Here is a 13085-nt window from a genome sequence, read left to right as displayed (position 1 = left end):
TATATATTTAAGTTACAATTATTTTCTACGTCTATAACAATTTTTCTTTCCTTTACTTTTTACAAAGCTCTAGCAATTAGGCATGGGACTAGAGGGTTTTTGTCTCATGCCTCTCTATCCTATTAATAAACAACCATTTCCTCCACATTTTAAATAATTTTATCTACCCAATTTTATTTATTAATTATAAAATTATTTCCCTTTTTATTTAAGATACTTGTGTATGAATTTTATATATATATATATACTTATATATACACATGAGTATATACGCATACATATGTATACATATTTAAATATTATATTTTTATCAGCACCACACTCTCCCGAGTGAGCCACAGGCCAGCCCCTTAAATATTATATTTTTAATTCAATTTTTAAAATCTCCACATTTGGTTTGGTTCATGTGAAATTATTCTATGTAAATTGTTATTTCTATGGGTTTTATCAAAGGCTGAAAATAACTCATAGACCTTAATTCCTGTCTTTTGGGGTCAGGAAATCCAGGTTTAGAACAATGAAAAGAGGAAAGTGAACATAATCTTTATTTGGATCAAGGATTCACGATCCTTCCAGCCCAGCTCTTCCCTTGCATGGCATCTAAACAGTATGAACTCCCTTCCATTACCCTGATCTTCTCACAGAGGGTATTTCCTTGACAAATACTGTTTTAGTCACCACTCTGTCTTTTTCTCTCTTACAAGTAACTCCTTATCATTCTGCTTATAATAAAGCCCCTCACACAAGGGTTTTTGGACATTAGCCAACGAGTAATAATCTATGCACTCTAGCCAATTTTTATAAGGAGGAAAAATGACTTTTTATGGCACTGGGGCCCAAGAAATTGTAAAGTTCTATATCATTCCAAGACATAATTAATTCACCTGTAAGGACCTCCTACAATCTCTTCCTAGAAATGTTAAGACTTGGGAATAAATGCATATATAAAGTCTGATAGAGAAAAAAGGAACTTAATATTTGTTCAGCCCTGTCCTAATAACAATTTTTTCTTCCCAGGGAGTAACTTATTTTGTCCTTGTCACAATCTCTTGAGAGTCTCAGGTATTAACATCCGCATTTGCTTGGATGTAAAAGCCGATCTCCAGAGGTGAGTCCTTTGCTCGCCCTCACGTGGCTTCCGAGTGGCAGAGCCGGCACAGGATCTCCAGGTGCTTACACGACTCCTACTCTCCCACATGTTGCTTCAACACTTCACTCGCTTCTAAGTGTTTCACAAGCTTCCCCAAACTCCCAAACGCATTCTCTAAGCTTTGTTACAAAACCACTGTCAAGATCAAAGGAGGGAGGGAGTCACCAGCAGAATGAGGGAGAAAATTTCAGCCCTAGACCTGATGTTTTCCAGGACCTCATTTAATCCTCCCAGCAGCCCCAAGACATGTGCATTACTATTATCATATAGAAATGAGGGAACAGATTAAGAAGGATGGTCTCATTTGCTCAATGTCATGAATAAGGTCAAGTAGGATAAAAATTCAAGTCTGCCAAATTGGAAAGCTAAGGCCCTAAGACAAGAAACTGAGAGAATGAGAGATGTAAGGGACCTCAGAGGTAAAAATATTTAACAACCTGCTTGGAACACCAGCATCCCTCAACAGTGCCAATGGTTGAACATTCCCAGTAATAAGGAACAAATTTCTGTCCAAATAAGTAACACATTTTAGTTGGGATAACTGTGCTAAAAAATTCTCCTATATACTATGTTGTTAGGAGATGGATATCCAACCCCCAGAGGGGTGTCCTATACTGACAGAAATCATAAAGGCAAAAATCTCTTCTCTAAAGAAGACATCTATGATAGAGAGTGGTAAAAGTTTACTAATTCAAAATATTTTAAATTACAGTAACATATATATTGAATATAAATGCTCGAAACAGTTTGGAGAAGAAAGGCAGGGTGTGGCCATGGAAAAGATCACTTACTTCAGTTTTGGTCTCAGCACTGCCACTAATTGGCTATATTGACCTTGGGCGAGTCACTTCATTTTTCCAGACCTGAATTTCCTCACTTGGGAAGTGACTCAGATAATCTCTGAAAATGTTTAACATACAAAAACTCTACAAGACATGAATTACATTATTCAGAAAAAACCTTTGAATGCTTACACACACACACACACACACACACACACACACACACACACACACACACACACACATATACACACACAGTGGGTCAAATTCACTGCACGGAAGATTGCAACAAGCTGCAAGGTCATGAGGATTAACATTACTTCTAGTCAAACACTCTTTATACGAATGGTAAAGAAGTCATGTTTTTATTCAATTTGAGAACTAAACAACTTAATAGCAGATTCTAACCTTTCCTTTTTCTGGACAGTGAAACTAAAAACCCTTGGGAATATTCTAATACTCCTGATGTTCTGCAACCCAAAACGACACATAGAAAATATGACCAAAAAGTAAAAACAAAAATATTTACAGCCGCCAGCTTTCCAGGACATGAAAATAATCTTACAATGTTTATGAGAGTACTTCAGAGAGTTTGTGGAAAAATAGGATCAAAAGATAGTACAAATCTTTCCATGAACTTTTTGAAATATCCTTATACGTGCTAGAAGATTTATGCATATATTTTCCATCCTAAGAGAGGGATCCTAAAGGACCAGACAGATACAACTTTCCCAGCCACTCCAGTGGTTGGGTTAAACTGTGCCATATCTGGCAAACACAAATATGCATCAGAAAGTAAAGAAACGGCTCACATTGTGTTACGTGGCTAGATCCTTAAACTTCACTAGAACACAAGCTCCATGAGGGCAGGGACTTCTACTGTTTTTCATGGCCATATAACCAGTCGAGGAACAGCGCCTGGCACACAGCATACACTTAGTGTACATTTGCTGAATGAAGAAAAAGAGAAAATAATAGAGAAAAACAAAACATGGACATATAGCAAAAGTAATAAAAATGGAAACATGAGCATAAAAGTAGATGCTGTAGAAAGTTCAATAGACTCTGTGGACAAGAATTATTTATATTCCTGGTTCAAAAAGGTTTCTAGACAAGTCATAACTTTTTTATGCTTTGGTTTTTCATTCTATAAAATATCTCTCCCTTCATGCTTTATAAGGACATTATGAGGTGCTATTAGAAGGAAAAAGGAAAGAGGACATCATGATTCTCTGGAAATGGAGAAATGCCGATGTGTACAAGCATGTAAAAGAGTCAGCAGAGCTACTGGCATCAAGCACACTAAGGAAAAGAAGAGGGACAAAAAAGCATGAATTAACTGTGCCAACAAGAAACTGGTATATTGTTCATTGTCTGGAGACTTTTTCTTTGCTATTTGTGTGTGTAATATGGTAAATACCATTCAGTATTAAGATGCAATAAATAAAGTTAGATGTAAAAAGACAGGTGAAGAGGCTTTGATATCTTAGAATGCCATGAATAGTAACATACAAAGCCAAAATGACATGATTAGGAAAATAAGAAAGATTCGAGATATAATTGGGAAGGTGGGAAGGAAGAGGATAGAAGAAAACCGATCTGGGTACCACAAAGGACTAGGGAGGAAAAATCAAAGTGGGATGTACAGGAAAGAGGTGGGCCACAGAGCCACCTGCTTTATATTAGGGGAGAGCTCACCCTAGGCAACCCAAAGCTGTTTTCAAAGCAAGCTGAACAGTGGATGGATGATCAAATGAAACGGGAATGGACCACTACTACTGAAAATTTAATAACAGCAAAACAGGAAGGTGAGAAGAAAATTTAATTTGAGTGATGTCAACTATCCATGCTTGACTGGTTGTCCCACTCGAAGAAATCCCCTAATTGGCAGTCAGATGTCATTTAAACACCCAGAGCCAGTCTCCAGCTTTAACCTCTAGAATAGGGATAAGACAACAGGAAAAGACAGCTGTGTGTGTGTGTGTGTGTGTGTGTGTGTGTGTGTGTGTGTGTGTGTGTGTGTGTGTGTGTGTGTGTGTGTGTGTGTGTGTGTGTGTGTGTGTGTGTGTGTGTGTGTGTGTGAGAATTATGGGAGACAGGACATTACTCTGTTTTCTACCACTTTGGATTTCACTAAATTTTTCAGTAAAAAGTGTTTTACTAAATGTTTCAGAGCCTGGATTTTCTCATCAGCAAATCTGTAAAATTATTTGATTCAAACTGAGGATATTTCTGTTCCTTCCAGTTTTAAATGTCTTAGGCTTTAAACAAGTATGGTTGAAGTAGGGAGAAGTTATTTAGAATCACTGTTCTGAAATACTAGAATCACTAGTTCTGAGGAACCAGAAGAAGGGTCCATTAGATTAAAATGAATGCCATTTTTAATTTGAAGGGAAGAAATCCTTTGGTATATTCAATTCTTCAGCTTGATCTTCTGCAGATGGTAGTGATTCATATTGTCACTGTGGTAACCATGGTTTGTCATGCAAGCCAATAAAAAGATTTAAGACAAAGCAAAACAAATTTGAACTAAGATGAAAATACCAATACATCTTTGTATCAAAGAGTCTGTTGTCAAGCAGGGTCTCCCATCCAGAAAACATTTTCTTTGAAGATGGTACCACAGCTCCCTGGCTACAATCTAATGAGTCAGCTCTTTTTATGGTAATCTAAGTTCTCGATCTATCAAAAGTCAGTACTTTCCATGTGGATAGAGGGTAGAAAAAATTTTAAAGCCCATGCAAAGAAAGCAAATTAATGTTTCAAGTATTACATGACTTGATGAAAAATAAAACTGAATTAGTATGGTAATATAATTGTTGTGGTAGTGGGAAACCACAAAACACGCATACAAAACTTCAGAATAAAAAATATATGTATATATATATATTTTTTTTTTAATTCTAGTCCTATATTAGATTTCTTAAGATCTATATGTATGTATAGGTTAACATGGTAAAAACCCAAAACTCTACTACTTTATGAAAGAAAGACCCACTGTAGAAAACCTGACATAGCCACTATACCCCTAGGCAATTTGAAATGCTATATTTTGCCTTTTACTATAATAAAGACAAAAATGTTGTAATTTGACAAGAGTCAGTAAGGAAGGTAGTACTTCTAGTATGCAGGAAATAAAACCCCAATACCAGCAGGTAGATTGGTTTAGGTAGTAGCACAGCAGACACAATTCCTGGGACTGTCTCTCTTCCACTCTCTTAGGCTCCAGGATAAAGAGGAATCAATTAGCCCTCAACAGACTATGACCTTGAAGGCTACAGACCTGTGCATGATATGCTGAATATGCTGAGACTGAAAGAAAATGGAAAAGGGAGATTCAAGTCCTGAAACCACTGAAGAACATGTTTCAGATATGACAATGTCGTTTTAAAATATAAGCCATGACAGCTTAGTTCATGTCAGAAACATGCGTGATGAAAGGAAAGCCCCAGTTCTTTCTGTGACTAAAGAATACTTTCCCGGTTGAAAAGAACGAAAGTGATTATAAAACGACAATCCCATCCTAAGCATTTTCTTTTTTTTTTGCTTTATTTAATTGTTAAACATTTTCAAACAACAAAAACAATCATCTACAAGTATTTGAAACAAAGCTGCCTGGATTGATCCCTTTTCCCCCACAAAAAACTCTGAATTTTTAGGATACTGTGTTGATTTTTGCTTTTAGGCGCAGTATTTTTTAGTCCAAAAACTTTAACACAGTTACCCTGGAAAACCCTATAAGCTTTAAAGTGTTAACCGACTGTCTACTCCTAACTTTTCAGGACAAAACTATTTCCCGGACTGCTTTTCCAGGCTTATCTGCGATGCACTTCAAAATGCTGCAGCTATGCCTCTGGCCAGAACTGGCCAGTGTGATGCTCTTAGGCAGCAGTAAATCTCTTCCACTTATTGCAAATGCCACAAAATCAATACTCTGGGTTGAAAAAAAGAAAGGAAAAAACTACATGAAATGTATCATCTATTAAAACACTTAATAGAAGAATTTACCTTCAAAAATAATTTCTCAAAACTTCACAACAGACTTTCTGACATGGTCCTAGATCACGGATCCTGGTTGTTTCTTTGTCTGATTAATTTCCTCAGATGACAAAATTACAGAAGCTAGCTGAAGAGTTTTCTGAAAGGGTCATCTTTCTTTTTGTGGGCAACTAAGCCTCTTCATGCACATTTTGATTCAAGATCTAAGTTTAAAATGATAAAGACAAAGAAGCAACCTTGTCTTTCTCCATGGTGGGCTTTGCTTCTCTTTGCAGGCACTGTACCTGCTTTTTACAGTCTGTCATTTCATCTGGGTATTATTTCCCAGTCACTTTGCAGGTGGAAAGAAGCAGCAGTTCAGTGATGTCGGTCAGACCTTTCATGATGCTTCAGGGAGTTGGTACAGACAAAAGGAGTGTCTGTGTAGAGGAGGTTTGCCCTAATGACACCTGAAAACAAGCCTCTTTTTTTTTCATCTTTGCCAGTGACACGATCCTGAATCGCAAGCACAGATCAAGTGTTGCTGTGTTTCTGTACCTCACTGCTCCACTTTATACTCAGCACGGTGCCTGGAAAAAGGTAGTTTCTATTCTCCAACCCATCTAGAGGGAAAGCAGAAGGGCTGAGTATCTCACCACAGAGTACCTTAGTGTACCTCTTTTAACTCTGAGATTTTACACATGTTAGTAAGAACCAAATTCTCTGATCTTTTACTTTTACCTACTAAGTAAATATTCACCAATGGTAACAAATGATAGAAGATAGAACAAAAATAAACTAGAAACATTTTTCAGAAAGCTACAGAAAACTCCTCCCGTCTGTAGGGAACTTTAGAACAATCTGACTAGTCATGATTTCATCATCGCCCACTTTGCATTATGACGCTATTGCAACGATCCACTGCAAACAGCAATATATTGTTCTGTGTGGTTTTAAGAGCGTGGTCTCCCCCCCACTCATGTGCTATTAAACTGGGCTGCTGCAATCTGACAGGTTAAAATGACACGTCTTAAAAAAAGCAATGTACTTCACTAATGGGTCCTGTACTTTTAAATGACTGCCCAGGAAGCTATTTAAACATTTGATTATAGAAGACAAAACTAATTTGGGAAAATCCCTTCATTCAGAATTGTACTGTTTCCTGAACAAAATAAAGCTGCCCCTAATAAGTGCTCAGTAATCAAAACTATCATCTGGGCTGATACAGCAACAGCCTGGAGCTAGTGAGAGGTGAGCGCTGTAAGTGTCTTAAGACTTGCTGCAATACCAGGAAGAACCAATTAAAATACAAAGGTGGGGAGAAGTGGTGAGGGAACAGGAGGAAGAGAGAGATGACAGGTGGCTTCTAGTGGCTGGGAGAGAGAGGGTAACAGAAAGGTGACAGGAATTCTACAATGAGAGAAAGAAAGACACAAAATAATACTCATTGGCATAAGGAATTCACATTTATATATAAAGAATAGCCTGAGGTTTTCACTTTAATTGTAAAAAGTGTTAGAAATAAATTGAATTTAACTTAAATTCGAGCATGACTTGCAGACGCTGAAGTTGTGGGTCCCCAACCCCAGATGTAACAATGCGGCTAGAGGGAGCTGCGTTGGAGCACTGGCTCATCCCAGGAGTTTATGAGATCTTTTCCCTCGTCCCTTCAATGCCACCCCAAGCATCGCAGTCACATGATCTGCTTAGACAAAACCATGCAAAGAAGAAAGGGAAAGGTGAGGAGAAGGGGAAGCAGCTACATGCTCCAGAGAGCCCATCGGGGACCCCCAGCCACCCGTTCCTTTATTCATCATCATCACATCCGTTGCTACTTACAAAGTTTAGGAGCAGTTTGCAGATTAGTTTCTGTTGTTTGTGGCTGAGTTGCTGACTTGGGTGTTCTCACCTCAGTGTTCCGAGTGGATGAAGGGAAGGATGGTGCAGTGGAAGGCAGGAAAGAAACAGCAAAATTACGATTCTTCGGGGTTGGTGTGTCTGAAGGTTTGGAGGATGCGACATCATTGTCAACTTGCCCGGTAACTTGAACCTCAGCTTCAGATTGAGCCCTGGAGACAGGTGAGGTGTATGCCTCGGACGATACTCGCCCAGCTGAGGCAGCAGTTGGATCCAGAGAAATAACAGGGTCCTGGCCTAACCCCCCAGGGTCAAGGTGAGTTGGAGAGTCATACTCAAATATCTTGTCCACAAACACCCACTTGAGGCCGGCAATGCAGAGGCAGAGGCTGACCAGGCAAGCCAGAATGGGCACAATGCAGATCTTCTCCGAGTTGAGGCAACCTCTCAGGCGCTCGGCTTCCAGGCACACACAGCAGGGGACGGCCAGGCCCACCAGTCCAGGGGTCCCCCCATCTTCAGTCTGGGTCTCTGGCATGTCTTCTGTGGCCGGAAGCCCGTCGAGAGATGGGTCTGCACTCAGCTGAGTGGAGGGGCTGGAGGACCTCTCCGCAGCTACCTCGGGCATGTCTGGGGAATAAATCTCCATGGGCTCACCTCCAGAGGGCCTGGCCTCTGTCGCCGTCCACTACCATGCACAGCCACCCCCCACCAAATGATACAGCATCTTACAGGGGGAAATCGATAAGTCGTCCAAGTCCAAGGCCATTATCCAAAGCAAGAAGAGCTCAGAGGGAAGCAAGGAGGGGAAAAAGCTCCTAGCGACTAAAAAAATAAGACTGTATCTTAATAATTCTTGAGCTGCTGTTTCTGGGCCACTTTTCTAGTTCTTTGCAATGCTCCTCCAAACCATCCCAGCTCCTCCAGAGGGCAGGGGCCCACAGAGAAACGCAGCTGACTGCTGGCGGATTAAGTAAACCAGGAGCCCAAACTGAAAGGCATGTCCCTCACCTCGAGCATCTGAAGCTGGTGTCTGCTGAGATGGAGAAAACAACTGTCATGCAGGAGAAGTAAAAGCAAAAGCAGGACCGGCGGCGGCGGCGGCAGCAGCGGCAGCGGCGGCGGCGGCGGCGGCAGCAGCGACAGCAGCGACAGCATCCTGTCGTGTGAGCGCGACGGCCGAAAGGGGCTGAATCATGACAGAGCAGCAGGTGCCTGTCCTCCAAGCATCGCTGCAGACGCTGTCCTCAGAGGGCTCCGAGCGAAGCTGCGCCGAGGGGGAGGGGCGGCGACTCCTTCCCCGCCCTGCTCCACCCCCACCCGGCCACTCCTCTTTGTCCTCCTGGGGCGCGCTCACTTTCTTCCCCGGCGTCGTCCCCCCTTCTAGTCCCTTTCTCTCTCCTCCTCCTCCTCATCCAAGCATGATCTCTCTCGGTCTCTGTCTCTGTCTCTGTCTCTGCCTCTGTCTCCCCCCCACCCCCACCCCCACCCTCTACCCACACTCTGGAGCCTCTGGCTGGTCTGAGCAAGATCAGTCTATCCAGCTACGCAGGACTGCCAGTGACTTCCTATTTTATCCAATTAGGAGAAATAAAGGCCATCAAATCAAAGAGAAGCAGGCCGCCACCAGTTAAGCGGAGTCCCCATGGCCCCCACCCTTTTTCTTGTCCTTTTCTTTCTTTCTCCACAGAGGTGGCCCCAGTCTCCCAGCCCCACCTGGCTTGCTTTCAGTCTCGCTGGCTCTTTCCTTTACCCACTCACTGTTGGGTCAGAAAAAGCCAGCGATCGATGCTAGCAATCTAACAAAGCTGGGATGGGGCGGGGGATGTAGGTGGGACCTCAGGGGTTGGACCTGAGGCTGGGCACAGTCTGATATCTGATTCCTCCCTAGAGAGGTAAGCTTTTCAACAGCAATTTCTCCCTGCCTGCTGCTGAGAGATAGCATTCCTTCCCTAGCCCTCTAATAAGTTTTGTTCACTAAGAGGACTGTCATTACCTGATTTTCAACCAACAGCTAGAACCTTTTTCTCTAACCATGGACAGCTCTGCTTTGCAATGATTGTGTAAGACTTTGTAATGCTCTCTGTGAAATGCTGAGTGTTGAGTGTATATGATGGAGGAAGGAGGTGCTAGCGGAGGGGACAGAAGCCCTTGTGGTCCCCTTTAAATTTCTGTGTCCCTTGTCCCAAACAAAGGAAACGAGACCAATGTCAAACTAAGAGGAAACATTAGTAAGTAACAGAGCTATGAAGGGAGCAGAGGCTAAATTTTTAAATTAGCCTTTCATTGTGACTGCACACTGCGGAGGTTTGAATTCCCTTGGCACTGTAATATATACCACATGTCCTCGGCTATAACCGCACTGCCAGTCTTAAGAAGAGTTTTCTATAAGAGCATGCCTTTTGAGTTAGGTTTCAATAGCTTCACCTTACAGATAGTTTCAATGCTTAATTTTTTTTTTTTCTTTGAGAACAGCAGTCATTAAAATACCAGGAGAAATGCACTGTCCTTAACAGAGAGCACAGGCACCCTTGAACATTTTGTGTGTCACTGCACACTGTATGCATCTAAACATTTAATCCACACTTGACTGTGACTGGACATCCAAATGGTTTCCAAGGAACCATTTTGTTCGCCTATGTCAATAGGAGTCTTAAGAACTGTCACTAAATCTATACTACATATCCATCATATGAGTCCCCAAAGCAGTAAAATTTACAGTTCAAGTCCTGAGAAAATCTGCTTTAAGCACATTATATTTTGCACAGCACAATCTCTACTGATTTGAAATATGCTTAAACTTTAAATGGTATGATAAGAATATTGTTGTTTCCTTCAAGATAAAATTAGCCCATAACTCTACATGATTTAAAGGGTATTAATTATCTTCAAATGTGTTTTCAGTACTACAAGTAACAATAACAAAAACCTGAACAAATTTGCATAATTGTAACCATACCTATGACAAGCTTATTGTGAGTGAAATGCTTTATCCTGAAGTTCACCTCTATATAACCTGCATCTATATACCAGTAACCAGTATTTTAAAATAATTCCTATGCTTATTTTCTAGCTTTATTTGATTTTACAGCAGTAAGAGAACTCTCTTACAAAGATTCTACGAATGAGCATAAAATGTTATAATGCAGAAAATCTCTACTGAAGCATTAAAAGTATTCAAACAGAGAGGTACTAAGAGCTTAATTATTGATAGTCATGCAAATATCCAAAAACAATATATGCAGGTAAGTGTTTATACTAAACTAGGGTAACTTAAAATTATCTCAAAGATCACCCAGTTTAAATATATGAGACTGGATTCCTCAATTCTGCCCCAAACCAATATTATACTCAAGTATAATATATTGGCATTTCATCGGTGGCCAATGTCAGCTAAATTTCAAAGACCAAACCGGGGTTCAGGTAGCCCCAAGTCAGGAAGATAAGAAAAGACACTAAGAACAATAACCTATGGTTGAGAAAAGTGGTCCTTAATTTGTACCAATAGCAATTACTCACCTAACCTTAATTATTAAGAGCAAACATATTCAGCAGACAAAAAATTACTGAGTATGCCTCTATTGTCATATTAAAAATTCCCAACACTGAACAAAGAGAAAAAATGTATTATACAAACACTAGGACAAAACATCAGAAACGGAATCCTAAAGGCTGCCACAATAATTTTTTCCCCTGTACTACACAAGTCAGACTTTGGGATATGTATGGGACCTCCCTGGAAATGTATTCCATGAACCTTGTGGCATCTTAGTGCTAAGATCAGCTTGCAGGGAGCCAGCTCCCTATAAAATTGTGGGTTTTTTCCCCACCAAATTGGAAGATGAATGTAATTGGGGAAAGGGAGTAGGACAGGAGGTGGAGAAAAAAAGGAATTCTCCATTAGTTCTACCCTTGGGACTAGGAGCCAGAAGTTCCATTTATCCCTTTATCAAATCCTCTGCAGCAATAACAGGGTGAGGAGGGGTAGCATGAATGGGGTTAGAGGTCAGAATTTCCTTTGGAAAAAAACATGCATGTCTGTAGGAAGAACTGCAAGGATATATCATTTTAACCCTTTAAGCTCTACCCCAGTAATGCCCAGGATCACCCCTATTTCCATGTCCTCTTTAAAAAACGAACAAGAGACATTTTAAAACCTTATAATCCCACCTCCTTCCTAACAATAAAAGCTCCTCCTATGTTCCAGGCACTCTGCTAGGTTTACAACATACATTATTTCTATCTTTACTAATACTATACAGTCCATATTATCTTGGAAATGAAGAAATATGGTCTTAGGAAGCTTAGGAAACTTAGCCAATGGACACACAGCTATTAAATGATAGGGCCATGATTTGAACAAGGTCTGACTCATGCTATATCTGCTGAAAAACACTGCTTTTCTTTTTTAATCAAAAGAATGTATCTGATTATATACTGCTTACTTATCACTTCAACAGGAGAATTAGAGAACCAGAAAGTGCTAACAATGAAACAGGAAGTATTATCTTAATATAGTTTGTAAGTAAACTTACAGGTGCCTAGTTTCAAAAATAAGAGCTTTCTAAAATTTTGCCTAGTGATTTTCAGAAGTTATAAGGATTAGGCACAGGCCATTTAAATATTATCTATTCAAAGTTTAAATCAAATGAGCCCTTCCATGGTTTCAGTTCCAGGACTTTCTTTAGAAAGCTACTTCAACTATGTATTGCTGCAAACTGCCCTGAAACAGCTTAAAATAACAACCATTTTATTATATCTCACTAGTCTGTAGGTTTGCTGGGTTCAGCTGAGTGGTTCTTCTGCTCCATTTGATGTCATCAGGTGCCGCAGTCAGCTGGCGGTGCATCTGGGCTGAAACATTCCAGATGGTTCACTCACATGACTGACAGCTGATGCAGATGGCAGCTGGGAACTCAGCTGGGGCTGTCAAATGGTGCACCTGTATGCACCCTCTCCATGGGGCTTGAGCTTCTCAGCTTGGTGGCTGTGTTCTGAGAGGAAGCACCCCAAGAGGGAGGAAACAGAAGCTGCCAGTTCTCTTAAACACTGGGCCTGGAAGCAGCACCAGTTATTTCCACTGCATCCTGTTGGTTAAGCAGTCACTGTGCCAACCCAGATTCAAGGACAGGGAAAAAGAATCTCAATGGAGAGCGTGACAAAGAATTTGCAGCCACAATTAACCCACCACAGAAGATAAAAAAGTAATGCTAGTAAATCAACCTGGGTCAAGAGGAGACACAGTAATATAGAAAGGGATTTGGCAGAAAAAAGTCAAATACGGTTTACTTGTATTGCTACCTACTTTCATAATATTC

At 40.6% G+C, this 13085-nt stretch overlaps 2 protein-coding genes across 7 annotated transcripts in view; both read right to left on the bottom strand.

Annotated features, from left to right (window-relative positions):
• NRG1 (neuregulin 1) overlaps nt 1-13085 on the bottom strand; it is a 994199-nt gene that overhangs the window by 103564 nt on the left and 877550 nt on the right. For 3 of the 6 annotated variants that reach the window (XM_063076433.1, XM_063076434.1, XM_063076437.1), the window contains exon 1: nt 7750-8416. The exons of the other annotated variants lie outside the window; for them this stretch is intronic. In XM_063076433.1, coding sequence (XP_062932503.1) covers nt 7750-8416 — 667 coding nt within the window. Of the gene's footprint in view, nt 1-7749; nt 8417-13085 lie in introns of those variants that run through there. 6 annotated transcript variants of the gene reach the window in all.
• LOC134361787 (uncharacterized) lies at nt 8737-8925 on the bottom strand. Its single transcript, XM_063076803.1, has one exon. It carries the CDS (start codon nt 8923-8925, stop codon nt 8737-8739), a length of 189 nt encoding a protein of 62 aa, XP_062932873.1.

The sequence above is a fragment of the Cynocephalus volans genome, chromosome 13 (assembly GCF_027409185.1).
Source record: "Cynocephalus volans isolate mCynVol1 chromosome 13, mCynVol1.pri, whole genome shotgun sequence".
Lineage (NCBI taxonomy): Eukaryota > Metazoa > Chordata > Mammalia > Dermoptera > Cynocephalidae > Cynocephalus > Cynocephalus volans.
Note: the sequence above shows the minus strand (reverse complement) of the source record. Positions and strands in the feature narration are given on the sequence as shown.

Excerpts from the sequence above, each read along its gene's own strand:
- LOC134361787 (XM_063076803.1), bottom strand. The coding sequence starts at position 8,925 with ATGCTGTCGCTGCTGTCGCTGCTGCCGCCGCCGCCGCCGCCGCTGCCG.